At 36.5% G+C, this 14973-nt stretch overlaps 1 protein-coding gene across 2 annotated transcripts in view; it reads right to left on the bottom strand.

Annotated features, from left to right (window-relative positions):
- Positions 1–4992: 4992 nt before the first annotated feature.
- Positions 4993–14973, bottom strand: part of LOC115229692 (mRNA decay activator protein ZFP36L2-B-like) — a 35566-nt gene continuing 25585 nt past the window's right edge. For both annotated transcript variants that reach the window (XM_029800007.2, XM_036499307.1), the window contains exon 3: positions 4993–8400. In XM_029800007.2, coding sequence (XP_029655867.1) covers positions 6385–8400 — 2016 coding nt within the window. In that variant the 3' untranslated portion in view covers positions 4993–6384. The remainder of the gene's footprint in view (positions 8401–14973) is intronic.

Raw genomic sequence — 14973 nt, forward strand, 5'->3', positions numbered from 1 at the left:
TCATAAGTGGGAACACTTCCTAGGCACTCATTAACATCGTTAATACAAAAATAAGGCACTGATTAAATTTGGTCCCAGTATTTTTTAGCAGTGCTGAGTTCTCCCATAGTTATTGCATTGCCATTGGTTCCTTCTCAACAGGGATTTTAAGGGAATGGGTTAACCAATAAATGAACCTTGGCAATAAAGGGTCATGGGGAAAAGGAAACTAAAATTTTCAATTTAATACTTTTTCATAAGAAATGCTACAAATAGTTCCCTTTTTCTGAAACCCTACCATTGTCCATTTCTACAGAGGACATGTGTAATTTAATAGCACATATATACCACATGTATATAAAACATGTATGCCATGTAGGAAGTTTCTTAAGCTTTGGTGTAATTTTGTAAGGAACCCACTTTATTCAACCAAATGAAACGGATTCTGGCAATGCAATCCCCATATAGGTCCTAAATTGTAAAAGGTGCCGGTTTTGAAGGTAATTATCATAATTGATTATTAATAAGGGAGAAAGTTTTGAGCCTTAATTTATAGAACACCGGGGTGACTAATACACAGAAAAAAGGGGGGGAAGAGACTGGCCCGGATGAAAGTGTGGAAGGAAGTTAGGAATATTGAAGAAGGAACGAGTATGAAGCTGAGGAAAGTAGGGGGTTGAGACAGGGGACGATAATGTAAAGAGGATACTATAGGGGTATTATCAGGGCCTTGGTTATGGTCAAGGGTGATTGGGGAGGCACGGGTATTTGCACAATATTGGCTCTAAATTCTTGTTTAAAGTTAATTTGTGTAGGAAGCATTTGATTAGAATAAAACATCTAGACACACATGTACATATGAAAATATATATATCTATACATATATATATATATACACACACACATAGCGTGTGTACAATTGTGTGTATGCAATGGTTAAGTGTTTAAAATGCAAAATAATGGGGAGGGGTCAGAGGATTAAGTTTTGTTAAAAAAAAAATGGATATGAAAATTTTGTAAAAATTTGAGAAAAAATGTTTTTAAATTAGTTTTGATGACGTAACAAATAAAGCTCAATTTTTCACACATCTCTTGTTTTTCTGTTTGAAAAAAAAAAAAAAAAAGCAAACTTTTTATAAGAGAAAAAAAGGGATATATATATATACACACACAGAGAAAAAAAAAATATTTCAAATTGATTTGGTCCCATAGTTGCAGCAATTTTAAAATTTTTATGTCCTGTTTCAAAAAACCAAGTTAGGACAGTTTCAACATTTAAAAATCAAAAGCATACAGAATTGTATTGGTAGAGGGAAGGGGAGAAAAGTCTTGTCATCTTGATAAGATGATCTCGGCGGGAATGAAAGTTTGTTTTTGTTTTTTTTTTAAGGGGGCCCTTTTTGCACCTAAATATTTAATAAGCTATAACCAGCCCCTATCGGAGGTTAAGAAAAACATTCTCCCTTCACCTCATCCATAAACGTTTAAAATCCCTCTTTATGTTTTAAGCCAAACAGGTAACTTCAAAATCTTCCCCTCTTCCTTACTTTGGTCCCATGGAAGAAAAATTGTGGAGAAAAATCTTTGAGATAATAATACATCTTTCTTCTTTTACATTTAGAATATTTTTGGAAGGAGGGGAAGATAAAATACCATTAAAATTTTTTTTTTATGAAGAAAAAAAAAAAAAAAAAAAAAATTTCCCTTATTTGTGTAAGCCTAGAAAATCCAAAGATGATTAAGGGTTTACTTCTCTTCCCCCCCCCCATTCCAAATAATGAGATTATGGTTTTACAACAAAAAATATTTTTAAATTAAGAAAAAGAAAAAATGGATACACCATTGATCGCCTAACAGAACATGGGTTCCAGAATGGTCCCTTATATTTTAAGGGGGAGGGGGCGTACATTCATTATAAATTCGGTTTTAAATTATGGGTTTGATTTTTCACAATTTGTTACAAGAACAGAAATCAAGAAAGTGTTATCTTGGTTTGTTCTTGGACAGGTTTTCCCTTATTCCACACGAAAATTTAACCATTTCAAGTTCACAGGAATCCGCACAATTAATTACTAACGAAAACAAGACAGGCAGGGTTAGGTGGATGGGTGGGTGGGAGAATGCTGCACCAAACTGTTAACATTTTTTTTTCATAATCAGTAAAATGTTTTGAGTAAATTAAAAAAATTGTTAATTGGTTTAAAGAGAAAATAAATAAAAATTGGTCCCACAGAAAGGATTTCAGTCAGCCATAAAAGGGTTTACACATACACCCTACTTGCTCCTTAACACTTGATGCATTAATTCACAAGACACAGGTGGGATGTGGGGGTGATGCAGGGGCAGAGGTAATTACTTTGTCACCTTAAAAAGCAAGGGACATCTTGCTTCCTGTATCACCTGAAGTGGAATCCAAACAACCCAGCAAGCAAGAATTAGGTGAAAATAAAAATATTTTCTGAAATAGTCTCAAAGATTCTATGATTCTAAACAGTTGTCTGCTCCCTTAAATAAAATTTAAAATTAAATAAAGTTTAATAAATATTTCCTAATTTTCGGTGGGTTTGCATATAAGTTATCACTTAACTTTTTAGCTTTTCCTTGGTCCCTAATATTGTTTTGTTACCCTTCAGAACTTTCATCACAAATTTTGTTTTGTTAATGTTTTTAAAGATTTGATTCAGTCTTAGCATAAAGCTTTTAAAATGTTAAAATTTTTCATCTTCAAAAGTACCTTAAAATACATCACGTCTATACAAAGATATGATGTATGGGGTAGGTGTATGAATACACCGTGTATGTATGTATATATATATATATATGTGCACACACAGACACTATGATATTGTATGACCACATAAATTTATGAATATGCCAATGTAATACATGTACCTACAGATAAAATCCAAAACTCAAGAAAGGTGCTAATAAATGGAGAAATATACTGGCTGACGATACATCGAAGAGGCCAGGGAACAGAAGAAAGAAGACATACACCCAGCACCAGAGCTGAAGACACCTCCAAGGGGTGGGCGCCACGTCAAATCGGTAGAGGATTAGGGGCCGAAACCGGACGTGGTTCCTCCTGATGATGTCTTGAGCTAACTGGATCCTATAAAGAAGCTGTTGTGGTAGCAGACCACGAAACACGGTTGAAATTCCTAAGATAGGCAGAGAGAGACGAAGAAGGGGCCCAAAAGAAACATATTCAGGTCACCCCAAAGGGCTTCTAGCAGCAGAAGCCTCAACTACAATGGCGCTTGGTCCCACAGAGAACATTTCAAGTTACTTTTGGGTACCACCTCGTATACCATATAAGTATGCATTGTACACACCTAAGACATACAAACCCATTTAATTTTTCCATTCAATGAATGATAGCAAAAAGGGTTCCTATGTTATGTATGATAAGGGTCAGATGGGAGGGAGAGGTATTACATGGCGGTGGGAAGTGGGGGCGGGAAGAATTTAAGCTGCCATGGAATGGGTACATTAGGGTATCTTTTCAAAAAAAAAAAAAAAGGTGTAACAGATACTCATTTAGTCAACCTTGCTATTAGGGAGTATCTATCTTATGCATGAAGAAAAGATGCCTGCCCCTTCTCAAATGCAGAGGCAGGAGATTGACGAAGGGGTCATGAAGAAATTGCTATAAGGAACAGACAAGTTTTAATCAATCAAAAGAATTCTTATAATTTCAAGCATTGTTTTTGATTTTCAACTACAGAACAAGAAGGGTCATTTGGGAAGTCTTTGAGAAAGACAGCACCTTGATGCAAATTCACTGCCAAGAGATTTGTGAACGACATGCTGTATTGGTTGGCATTCACACCAGAAGATCCAATACGAACATTTCAGAGTGTTAGTCTGAGAGGATTCTGAAAGAGTTGGAAGGGTCTATAGATTACAAGAAGGTATGGCAGCTCGGAAGGCTCACTTTGATCATTCTGATAAGAAAAGAACCCCTGAACTTTTTAGTATGATGTGGGCCATGATTGACAAAGTTCCCTCCAAGTCAGTGTGTATATATATGCACACGTGTGGGTGTGTCTATACATACACACACGCATGTATATATTACACACACATGTATACATACATGCATGCATATATTACACACACATGTATGTATACATACATGCATATACTACACACATGTATGTATACACACTCATGCAAGCATATATGCACATACATAAATCCATGTGCTTAATGAATGATGTTCATTTAGCTTTTCACACAATAATTATTGATAATTAGTAAAATTAATCAATAATTATTGCGGATTATCCAGATATGACCCACCCTCACAGGATCAGAATCCCCAAATGGTAACAGGCACAGGAGTGAATAGTCAAGAGTGAAGCAGTAGGGTTCAAAGTTTAAGGCCCATACGAGATGTGATGTGTGTATATATATGTATATATATATATATATATATATATTATTATACGAATCCATACGAATGGGATAAGAAAGAAAAAAACTGTTTAATATACCCATATGAGATTTTATATGTTTGTGTGTGTATACGTGTATGTATGTATAAATATACACACACACACACATATATACACACATAAAATAAATCAATATATAATTTAGCTGATGAGAGGGGATAGAAGATATGTTTTGATGTAATTAAAACAAATCGTGGTCAAATAGAATACGTGTAAGTGTGTGCGATTTACTAATTGAAAAATCTTAACGAAGTATGGTAATTGGCAAATAGACAAAAGAGAGCAAGACAACATGAATAGGAAGTTTTCTATTATTCCACAGAACCGCAACCCTGCCCTTCTTAAAACCTCAAGAGCAGGAGGGCAGGGTCCGATTAAACAGGTTGTTTAAATACAACTAAAAATAAATATAAAAATAAATAAAGCACCTGTTTTTTGTTTTTATTTCGTTTGTTATTTTATTTTATTCTTGGTCACATTTTTTGTTTTTTAGTTTTATATAATTATTATTATTATTATTATTAATGTATGTTTTGTTTTGTTTGTTGTTTTCAAATAAATAAATAAATTAAATCGAATATTTAATAACTTAAGAGGCAATGAAAAAGGAAAAAAAAAAATATATATATAATCCCTTTGTCTTGGAGGGAGGGAAGAAACAAATTAACTGACCGACCCCTACGCCGCCAAGACAAAGACTAACACACACACACCCACCAACCCACCCATACTGCCCCCTGCCCTTTTTCTCCTGGGTAGAAATTAAATGCCAACTCTTGTAAAATCAGGGGACAGGGGGAGAGTTTTTTGTGTATAGGGAAAGAGGAAGAGATTAACAGCAAACTATATCCTGCATGTATGTATATGTCTATAAACATGCAGTATATGTATATATACATTATACACACTGGACAATCATTCCCTCACTTCAGTTATTAAATACATACATACATATATACATATATATACATGTATATATATGTGTGTATGTTTTAAACTTGATATGTGGAAAGGGAGAAAGTTATATAGAAATTAAAATAGCATATATATTATATATATACACATGCACATTGGAAGGGGTCTTATTTTCCCCTTAGGCAGAAAAAGTCTATTGCCTTTGTTTCAGCATAATGGATTCTCAGGAAGTGAAAACCTTCAATGTTTTTGATATAATTTTACAATTATCGCAAGAAACGAAGTTTTAAGTTTCTCTCCTCCAATGTAATTAAGAGTTAATATTAATTCAGGGTGGTTACGCTGGGTACTTCTTGTAAATGGGTGGGGAGAAGTCTTAGAATGTGGGGTAATTTTTTTATTTTAAAAATATGGTTAAAAACTTTTTTTCATTTTGGATATCGCAGTCCGAGAGAAAGCAGTTTGTTTCTTTTTTTTCAAAATGAAGAAAAAAAAATTTTAATTTATAAATTACAAAATGTGGGATTCCTGATATTTTAACATATGCATGTTAAAATATATGTATTTCGTTGCTAATTTTAATTTATATATTTCACATTAAAAGGCCCAAATTTAGCAATACTGTTTTTTTTTATATATGTAGAGACTAACTTAAAATTGATGAAACCCGAGAAAGAGAGGAAGGGTCAGCTTTGAGCAGAGAGGTTGGCAAGTGTTGTGTGTACATGCAATATTAATGTTAACGAGAGCTTGTGTGTTAAATGATTGCTTCTACATTGTTGTCGTCATCAGCACAGCAATTTGTTGTAAAGGTAGGATTGAAATGTTTTAAAGTTAATTAATTAGAAGATGAAGGAGTTGGAGAGCATGGCTTGTTCGTTAAAACAAGCGGCTTTGAAGAGACCAGACACCAAAAAAAGGATTCGCTTTTTTTTTTTTGGCTGTCTGTTTGTCTCTCTCTCACTGTCACTCTCTCTCTCTCTCTCTCTCTTCATTTCTTTTAATGAACAAACAGGTTTAAAAGACATCCTTACGCCTCCAAATCGGTCCACATTGGCATTCTGGAAGTAGCAAAGGGTTTCTCGGCGGCTCCCAAACTGAAGAAAGCGTCGTAGGTCGACGAGGAGGACAGAGAAGACGAAGACGAAGAATTCGACGAGATGTGAGCTGCTCCAGAAGGGTCGTTGAGAGTTTGGTAAAACATCTTGTATGAAGACTGACCAGGTGAAGTAAAACTGCCGGTTCCGCTGGTGTAGTCCTGTCCGGTCAAGTTGAAAGCATTGAAGGGGTGGAAGCTGTTCTCGTAGGTCTCATGCTGTCGCACCGTCTCGTAGGGGAGCGGTGGTGGCGTCGTAGGTGTGCCAGGAGCATTTGGGGACAATCTGGAGGTGGCCAAAGCGAGCTCGTCCCCAACGTTGTGAGAGGAGGACATGGCGAGTCTCCCGAGAGCGGACAAATTGCTGGACAACCCCGTAGCCGTCGAAGAAGAGAGCATACCGTTAATATTATTGATGTGGTTGTTGTTATTGTTGATGTTGTTGCCTCCCATGTTGCTGCTGTTGATGATGATGAGGCTGGATGGTCCAGCGGAGTTTGAGGTGGTCGAAGTGGTGAAAGATGGGGTTGTGGCGGCGTTCATGTTATTCAGGTGGTTGTTGTAGATGTTAATATTATTGTTGTTGTTGTTGTTTGGGAAATCGTCGCCGAAGAAGAGAGGACTCTGCCGGTTGAGACTCCTCGTCGGACTCTCGCTGACGCTGGACGGAGGGGGAGAGTCACCTGTGGATCCAAGAGAAGGTGGGCTGGAGTTGTAACTGATCAGCTTAGGCCTGCTGTTGTTAGCACCGAATGCGGCGCCACCTGTTGGAGACAGTCGTGAACTATAGAACGGGGAGAATTGAGGAAGAGGTGGCGAGTGCTGGGGTGACAAGCTGGAAGGCCCTGTCAATAGTGAAACCCCATTAGTACCACTGGTACCGTTTTGGCTGTAGTGACTGCTGCTGTTGCTATGGTACTGCTGTTGCTGTTGATGGCTGAGACCAGACTCTTTTAACAAGGAACTTTGGTGGTGGTGATGGTGAGAGTTGTGTTGCTGGTGGGGCGAGTGGTGGGGGAGGTGGAGGGGAGGTGGAGAGGTGGCGGCCGCAGTGCTCGTGGGGCCGGCGACCCCGATTGCATTGCTGTTGACAGCATTGTGAAGACTGACGGACAGGCCGGGAGACGGGGATGACGAGGAGGAAGACGAAGGTGACCCACCACCGGACGACATGGCCCCACCGGCGGCAGCGGAAGTGTTGGAGGAGCAGCTGGAAGCGGTGGTACCTGAAGAGGTCTTGCGCTCGTTCTCGTTGTGGATAAAGTGGCACCGAGGACCGTAGGGGCAGAAGCCGCTGGAATGGTAAGTGCGGCAGGGTTCCGTCTTGTACTTTGGGTGCCTGGCTGGCGTCCTCAGCTCCGTGGTGCCATGGGCATAGCGGCACTTCTCACCATATTTGCATTGACGACTCTCATCATAGGAACGACAAAGTTCTGTCTTGTACTTGTTAGAATTTATTTGACTCAGGCTGCTGCTGCTGCCACTGCTGCTACTACTGCTACAACTACCAACACCATTATTATTGTTGTTGTTGTTGTTATTGTGGTGGTTGCCGTTGTGGTGGTGGTGGCCATTGGCGATGGCTGCAGAGCGAGAGGAATCGGCAGGTTCACTCATGCTGCGATCCAATTTGCAAGGATGAGACGGAACCATTGTGCTATGGGAGGTGTTGTTGTTGCCGTTGTTGTTACCTCCTGGCCCACTGGATGAGATCAAGGAATTATGGCTGTTCAAACGCATGTAGTATTGGGCCGACGAAGACGTAGACGATGTGGTGTTGCTGTTTGACGAAGTGGATATGATGGACACGGATGACGCTCCGACTGGAGGCGCGCCAGACGATAGGGTAATCTTCCGATTGCGAGACGCAGACGAGCCGATATCCACTGGGCCACCAACTGCTTTACGATCGATTGTGGTCGAAGATCTGTGAGAAACCGAGTTCGGAGTCTGGAAAATAAAAATTAAAAAATAAATATTAAAAGACGATTAAAAAAAAAAAAAGCAAAATACAACAAGAAGATCTGATATATACAGGCTAAACGAAAATTTTTCCTTTATATCCAAACCAGGCATTTGTTATCCAATATCTTATATTGCTTCCAGAACCATTCGAAAACATTTTAAACATATACACACACGTACACTATGTATAAACGTATACACATACGCACACTATGTATAAACGTATACACATACGCACACTATGTATAAACGTATACACGCGCACACGCACTATATAAAATTTACCTGGTAAGATATCCCAGTGTCACAGAGAAATCAAACCTAAAACCCAAAACGGATGGACAACCCAGTTATCGATTGATAAGGGCACATCAGGGAACTTAAAAAGCTGCCGTCAAAACCTATACAACACAACAACTGCAACCATCCTTAGGTTTTAACTTGTATATTCGAAGACCATAAGGGTTTAGCAATTTAATGATTCCAGTAGGCCAAACTGTAGAACCAGCGCTGAAGAGACACTGTATATAAATAACCTGTAGGATGAAACTAAATCGCTATATATATATATATATATATATATATATATTATATATATATATATACCCAAAACACGCAGCTAGTTATGATTGCCCAAGCGTTATTTTTACTTCCAATTGGGTTTTCCCCACACTTCAGAATAGTTCAAAATTGGAGCATTGCCCTTCTCAGAGGTTATGTCAAGCACCACTCCTGTTTGGTTTTGTGGGTAAGAAGACTATTGTCATATTTTGTAGCACATGTTGTGACTGAGTAATAACAATAAGCCCAATAATGATCAGAGGAATTCCGGTTACCAACCATTTGCACCACCCTAAATTTTATTATTTCCACAAATTGTACCAAGTTTATTTATACAACTATTTTTAAGCGAGTTCACATTTGGTATAGAAAAAAACCTAATGCAAGACCATTCTAACACTTTTCTGAAGTCACCATTGTATATCCCAACGACTATTAGGAAAGACGAGATGGTCACAATTACCAGGGGTGTTTTTTTTTTTAATTTAAAAAGTACCAAGTTTAAAAAAAAAATTGTAGGGTAATCAGTCCAATGGCCAAATCAAAGATGAAATGAACTTAACTTCCTAGGTCAGTTTTGATGCAGACTTGGTTGAGGGGAAAAAAAATAGAGGCATTTCTTTTTTAAGAAAAACTTGGTACTTTTTAAATAAAAACCGTACTTTTTTTAAATATAAAAAAAAAAACAGGTACTTAAAACTCCTATAGGTGCTGCAAGTTGCCTCCCTTATTTAGATTTTTACCTTCACCCGCAAAACGTTTTTTTTTCTAATTGTAGCCAGTCCCTAAGAACATGCATTTCCACGTGTCCATGCATCATGATAGACACATCCACCCATTATCTACCCCAACCAGACTCACTTGGCACTTTTGAGGAAGCTTAATAACATCACTCAGAGAGTATGAAACGGAGTGAGGGGGGGGGGCTAACTAAAACGTCTGAAAACAAACATGGCCGATTAAGGACAAACTTTGTGTAAACATACTATGGACAAGCGAAAGGGTTTATTTGTTCAATGGTACACATATTTTAGCCTACACCTTCCTTGAAGAAACTAGAGACAGCAAAGTATATAAGTTCCTTTATTCGTATCTCCATGGAAGAAAAAAAAAGCGGATGTTTAAAACCCCACACCAGGCGTTTGTTTGATAGCTTTTGTTTTGCTAACACAGCATGGAGTCCATAGCAAAGATCGTACTAAAAGGGCTCTTGGCCATTATCGTACACGATTTCAACACCAACAAGAAAAAATGTATACATATATATATAAAGTGTCAGTAAGGTTAAGTTAGTTTTTTACGAGGACGGTAGGTTGAAGCAATTAGAAATAACAGCCCAATCTTCCACGAATCGTACATGCTCTATCATCGTTACGTGCAAAGAGTGGAGGGACACACATACACACAGATAACCACCAAGATAAATATCCGCATTAAACTAGATTTGGTCACGGTTGGATGCGTTTAAAATATAGGTTATGCTACGCTCGGTCGGTGCTGAATCGAAGAGTACTTATTAATGTAGTTTTGCTTGCTCGTTTCTCATTGGATTGCGGACATGCTGGGGCATCACCTTACAGGGTTTTTTAGTTGTACTTGGAACGCATCGACCTTCCTTCCTTCCCTAGTACAATTGTATTTTTTTTAAGCCTACCATAACAACCTATCGGTCACTTTTGTCGAACCGCTATTTACAAGGACATAAACAAACCGTCTTCGGTTGTCAAGTGGTAGAAGAGAACAGATATATGCATATACGAGGAGCTTCGCTTCAACTTGTTCACGAAATTCAATCCAAAAGCGCCGTATAGGGGTACTAAAACCCAAGGCCACACAATCCAGAAAGCAGCTTTCCATTCCACACAGCTACGTCTAATTGAGGAGGGGGGTATGAATTCCTGCCTAGGTGCACAGTACAACAAAAGTACTGCGAAAAGTTTTTCCTCGTATTTCATTAAATATCTCTGTATTTATCAAAGTTATCAAGGACATGGAGATGCGGGCACACACGGGTGGTAAAAGTGTTATTTCTGCTGTGAACCCTTCCTCCCTCCTCCTCCTCACAGGGAGAGGAGATAAAAAGGGGAGAAAAAAACAAAAAAACTGTGCCACCTGAACGAAATGAACTCGGACAAGAAGAAAAGCTAAATAAGAAAGGTGAGAGAGGTGAACCCCGAAGGACCCAATGACTTGGCTTTAAACAGGCAGAGAATTATAAGGGCAACACTTCATGTATGTATCTGTATGTATGTTTATGTATGTATGTATATATATGTATATATATGTGTGTCTACATGTATTTACACATGTACATAAATACAAATTTCCCTTTATGTGCGTGTGTATGTATATATATATATATATATATATATATATATATATACACAACACTATATATATTTCTATCCCTTTAGCATTGATTATTTTATCAAATATAAAGGCTTATATTCACATCGTTTTGAATTCACCATTATCTTATAACTTCCAAAATTTCAAGGATTTAATTTAGTTCCATAATGACCATTGTAGGGCCAAGTGTGAGGCCAGAACTAGCGAGTTTGAACATAAAAAAAGCTAAGAATATTTGGAACGGATATGGCCGGTTTATATGCTGAAGGGACATGTAAACCGTATTGTTATTTTTTCCATATATAGACATTCAAATGTATGTATATAGACACTATATACATAGACAAGAATAATTACCCCAAGCTGCTAGAACTATATATACACATGGCATATTATAAATATATAGACAATATATATATAATATATATATGAATAAATAAATGGAGTTTAACTTGAAAGTAAAAAATATTTGATTTACACCTGCGTTAAAACTCCATTTTATTTATTCTATTCATAATTTATTCAAAATATTAAATGTAAACACGAAGTTTCTACCTTTATAAACAAGGAGTGACATCTTGTGAGATTTTTGCTACCCTGGTAACTATTTTTATTTATTTTTTCCGTGTTAATTGTTAACAAGGTAAAAAAACACTCATCTATATATATATATATATTATATATATATATATATATATATATATATACATACATGTGTATTTGTAATATAAGGAAATTTGCCTGTGTAATATATATATATATATATATAATATATATATATATAATATATATATATATATATATATATAGACATACATGTGTATTTGTAATATAAGGAAATTTGCCTGTGTAATATATATATATATATATATATATATATATATAATATATATATTGTTAAGGCAGAAAACACTCATCTATATATATATATACACATACATGTGTATTTGTAATATAAGGAAATTGCCTGTGTAATATATATATTATATATATATATATATACATCATACATACGTATAAATAAATAAGTATATATATATATATATACATATTTATATACATGTGTATTGTAATAAGGAAATTTGCCTGTGCTTGCTATGAAGGCACGATAAACATTACATATAAATATATATATATATATACATATATATGTATATATATATATATACACTCAACAACGCACTCACTCTATGTACATAAATTTGAAAATCCACGTGCGGACCTTTAATTATTATTAAGCATTCGCAAGCGCTTGCTCCCCCACCCCCGCCCTTCGTCGCAGTCCCGCGTCTGCGCAGCGATGCGCACACGCGCGCCCTTTTTATTTACTTATTTTCCAGTTGTAAGAAGCGCATGTAACATTTTAATAATAACGAACGCACGAGGTGTACGAATGGCGCGAAAATGCAACGCTTTTCATTCAACCCCTTAACAGCAGAATATACGTGCGTGCGCGCGTATGTGTATATATGTATTTATACACACACACACACACACACACACACACAGACAGATAGATAGATAGGCATATAAATTACATATCGGAGAGCGTCACTTCTGTAGCATTTTATATCGAACACAAATGTACATACGTATATGCAGATATACATACACAACTATATATATATAATATATATTAATATGCACACGTATGTATATATTTATGTGTATATATATATATATATATATATATATATATTATATGCACACGTATGTATATATATATATATTATATATATATATATATATATATCTTTATTTAAAGCATATTACTCCAGCATTGGTATTTGAGTACTCTTTTTTCCACCTTGTTTCACATTTGTGTTTACTCCGGTATATATATATATATATATATATATATACACACACATATATATAGGTGGTGCCCCAGCATGGCGGCAGCCTGACAGACAGCGTTACAACGACCCCCCACTCCACCGTCTAATTTCTACTCAAATGCCTTTTCCTTTTTTGTCCTGTTAGATGACCCCACAAGGTACTTTTCTGGGAATTTCAAAATAGCGAAGGTCGAAATCAATGGTTTGGGGTTCGATACCTCAACGCGGCACTTGGACCGGGTCAAGTATATATACTCTATGCTGCAACCCCGGGCCATCTAGAGCATCCCGCGGTTTTAAAAACGGTGTTGGTTAGATTACTTCCACGCAATCTGGCAAACCTCACCTTGCATGTATATAAGCACGCTTGATAAACAGACCACCAGTTCAACAGCAGCTGGGGAGGTAAATAGCCATCTAGACGAACTCATATACATCTACCTTGAGTAATAGACACCAAAACTTTTATTCTTCAATAAACATACCAATATATTTTGAACTCCCATTTCTATTACTCCATAGCACCGACTTGAAGTCGTCATGGAACATTGAAACCACCTGACGCAAAGGCTTAATGCTAAGTGTCGAAATCATGATGAGATTTGGTCGACAAAAGAGGAAGGAGTAATCCATGTGTTTATCGTCCAACACATATACACATATATAAATGCAATTACGTGTGCACTGCAACCACGTGCTTTTTTTTTTTAATTTAGTAACTGCGTGGCGGCATTTTGGGAAATAGGCGAGCAATGTCCCTTGTACGAGAGCTTCGTGGACGGAGATTAGAGCGAGCCCATATTTATATAGGCTAGTTGACTATCCGTCTACCTCACACCGTTTGTCAAGCACTGTAGGTTTATTTACGTGTAACTTAGCAGTTCAGAATAGAAAACTATTAGAATAGGCACACCGGGTTGTAAAAACAGTAGGAAAAAAAATTAGTACTGCTTTGGCCACTGGGAAGCAGAAAAAAGTAATGATGGTTGTATGTGTTTATACACACGAAAATTGTGGTGTTACAGCATGGCCTGTCACACGAAAGTATAATATTCCTTGAATTCCCCCCTTGTAAAAAAAAAAAAAAAAAAAACCACTGCTTGGTACGAAAAGAATTTATTTTTTCCTTACAAAGTAAAAAAAAAATTTTTTTGCGGAAATATTTTTTTAAAAAACTTTGATTAAAAAATTGTAAACAGGATGAAATAAAGCTAAAAGGAGTGAGGAAAATATTGAATATATTCCTAAAACCTGTTTTTAAGCTTCCTAACTAATCCTTTCCTAAATGTATAAATTTTTTACAGTGAATGGAGATGAAGGAATGCAAAGAGAAAGAAGAGAACTAGGCAGAGCGGCAGAAGGGGATGCTAAGACGAAGCAGAGACACGTCGCCATTTTATTTGCGATCTGCTTGGCATAAAAAACCACCTGTAAAGAAAAAGTTTTTTAAAACTCACTAAAAGTTTTATATTAACAAAGAAACTGGGGGAAAAATGTATTCTATATTTGTGATTATTGTATATTAAAAGTGGGGGGAAAATTCTGTCTTAAATGTGGTTTATATAATATTTTTTATATATATATATATATATATATATATATATATATAGCCTAAAAAATATCTAACCTAAATTCTGTCTCTAACCTTTTCTAACATAATGGAAAGATGTGCGCACACACACACACGCATTCTTGTACAGTCAACTTTGAAAACTGTTAACCTACTTTCAACCTATATCTTATATAGCAAGCTAAGTCCAGAAAATATTCAATGGACGTCTGTGAGTGTATATGTGTGGTGGAGGTTTTT

The sequence above is a fragment of the Octopus sinensis genome, unplaced genomic scaffold (assembly GCF_006345805.1).
Source record: "Octopus sinensis unplaced genomic scaffold, ASM634580v1 Contig13526, whole genome shotgun sequence".
NCBI classification, from domain to species: Eukaryota; Metazoa; Mollusca; class Cephalopoda; order Octopoda; family Octopodidae; genus Octopus; species Octopus sinensis.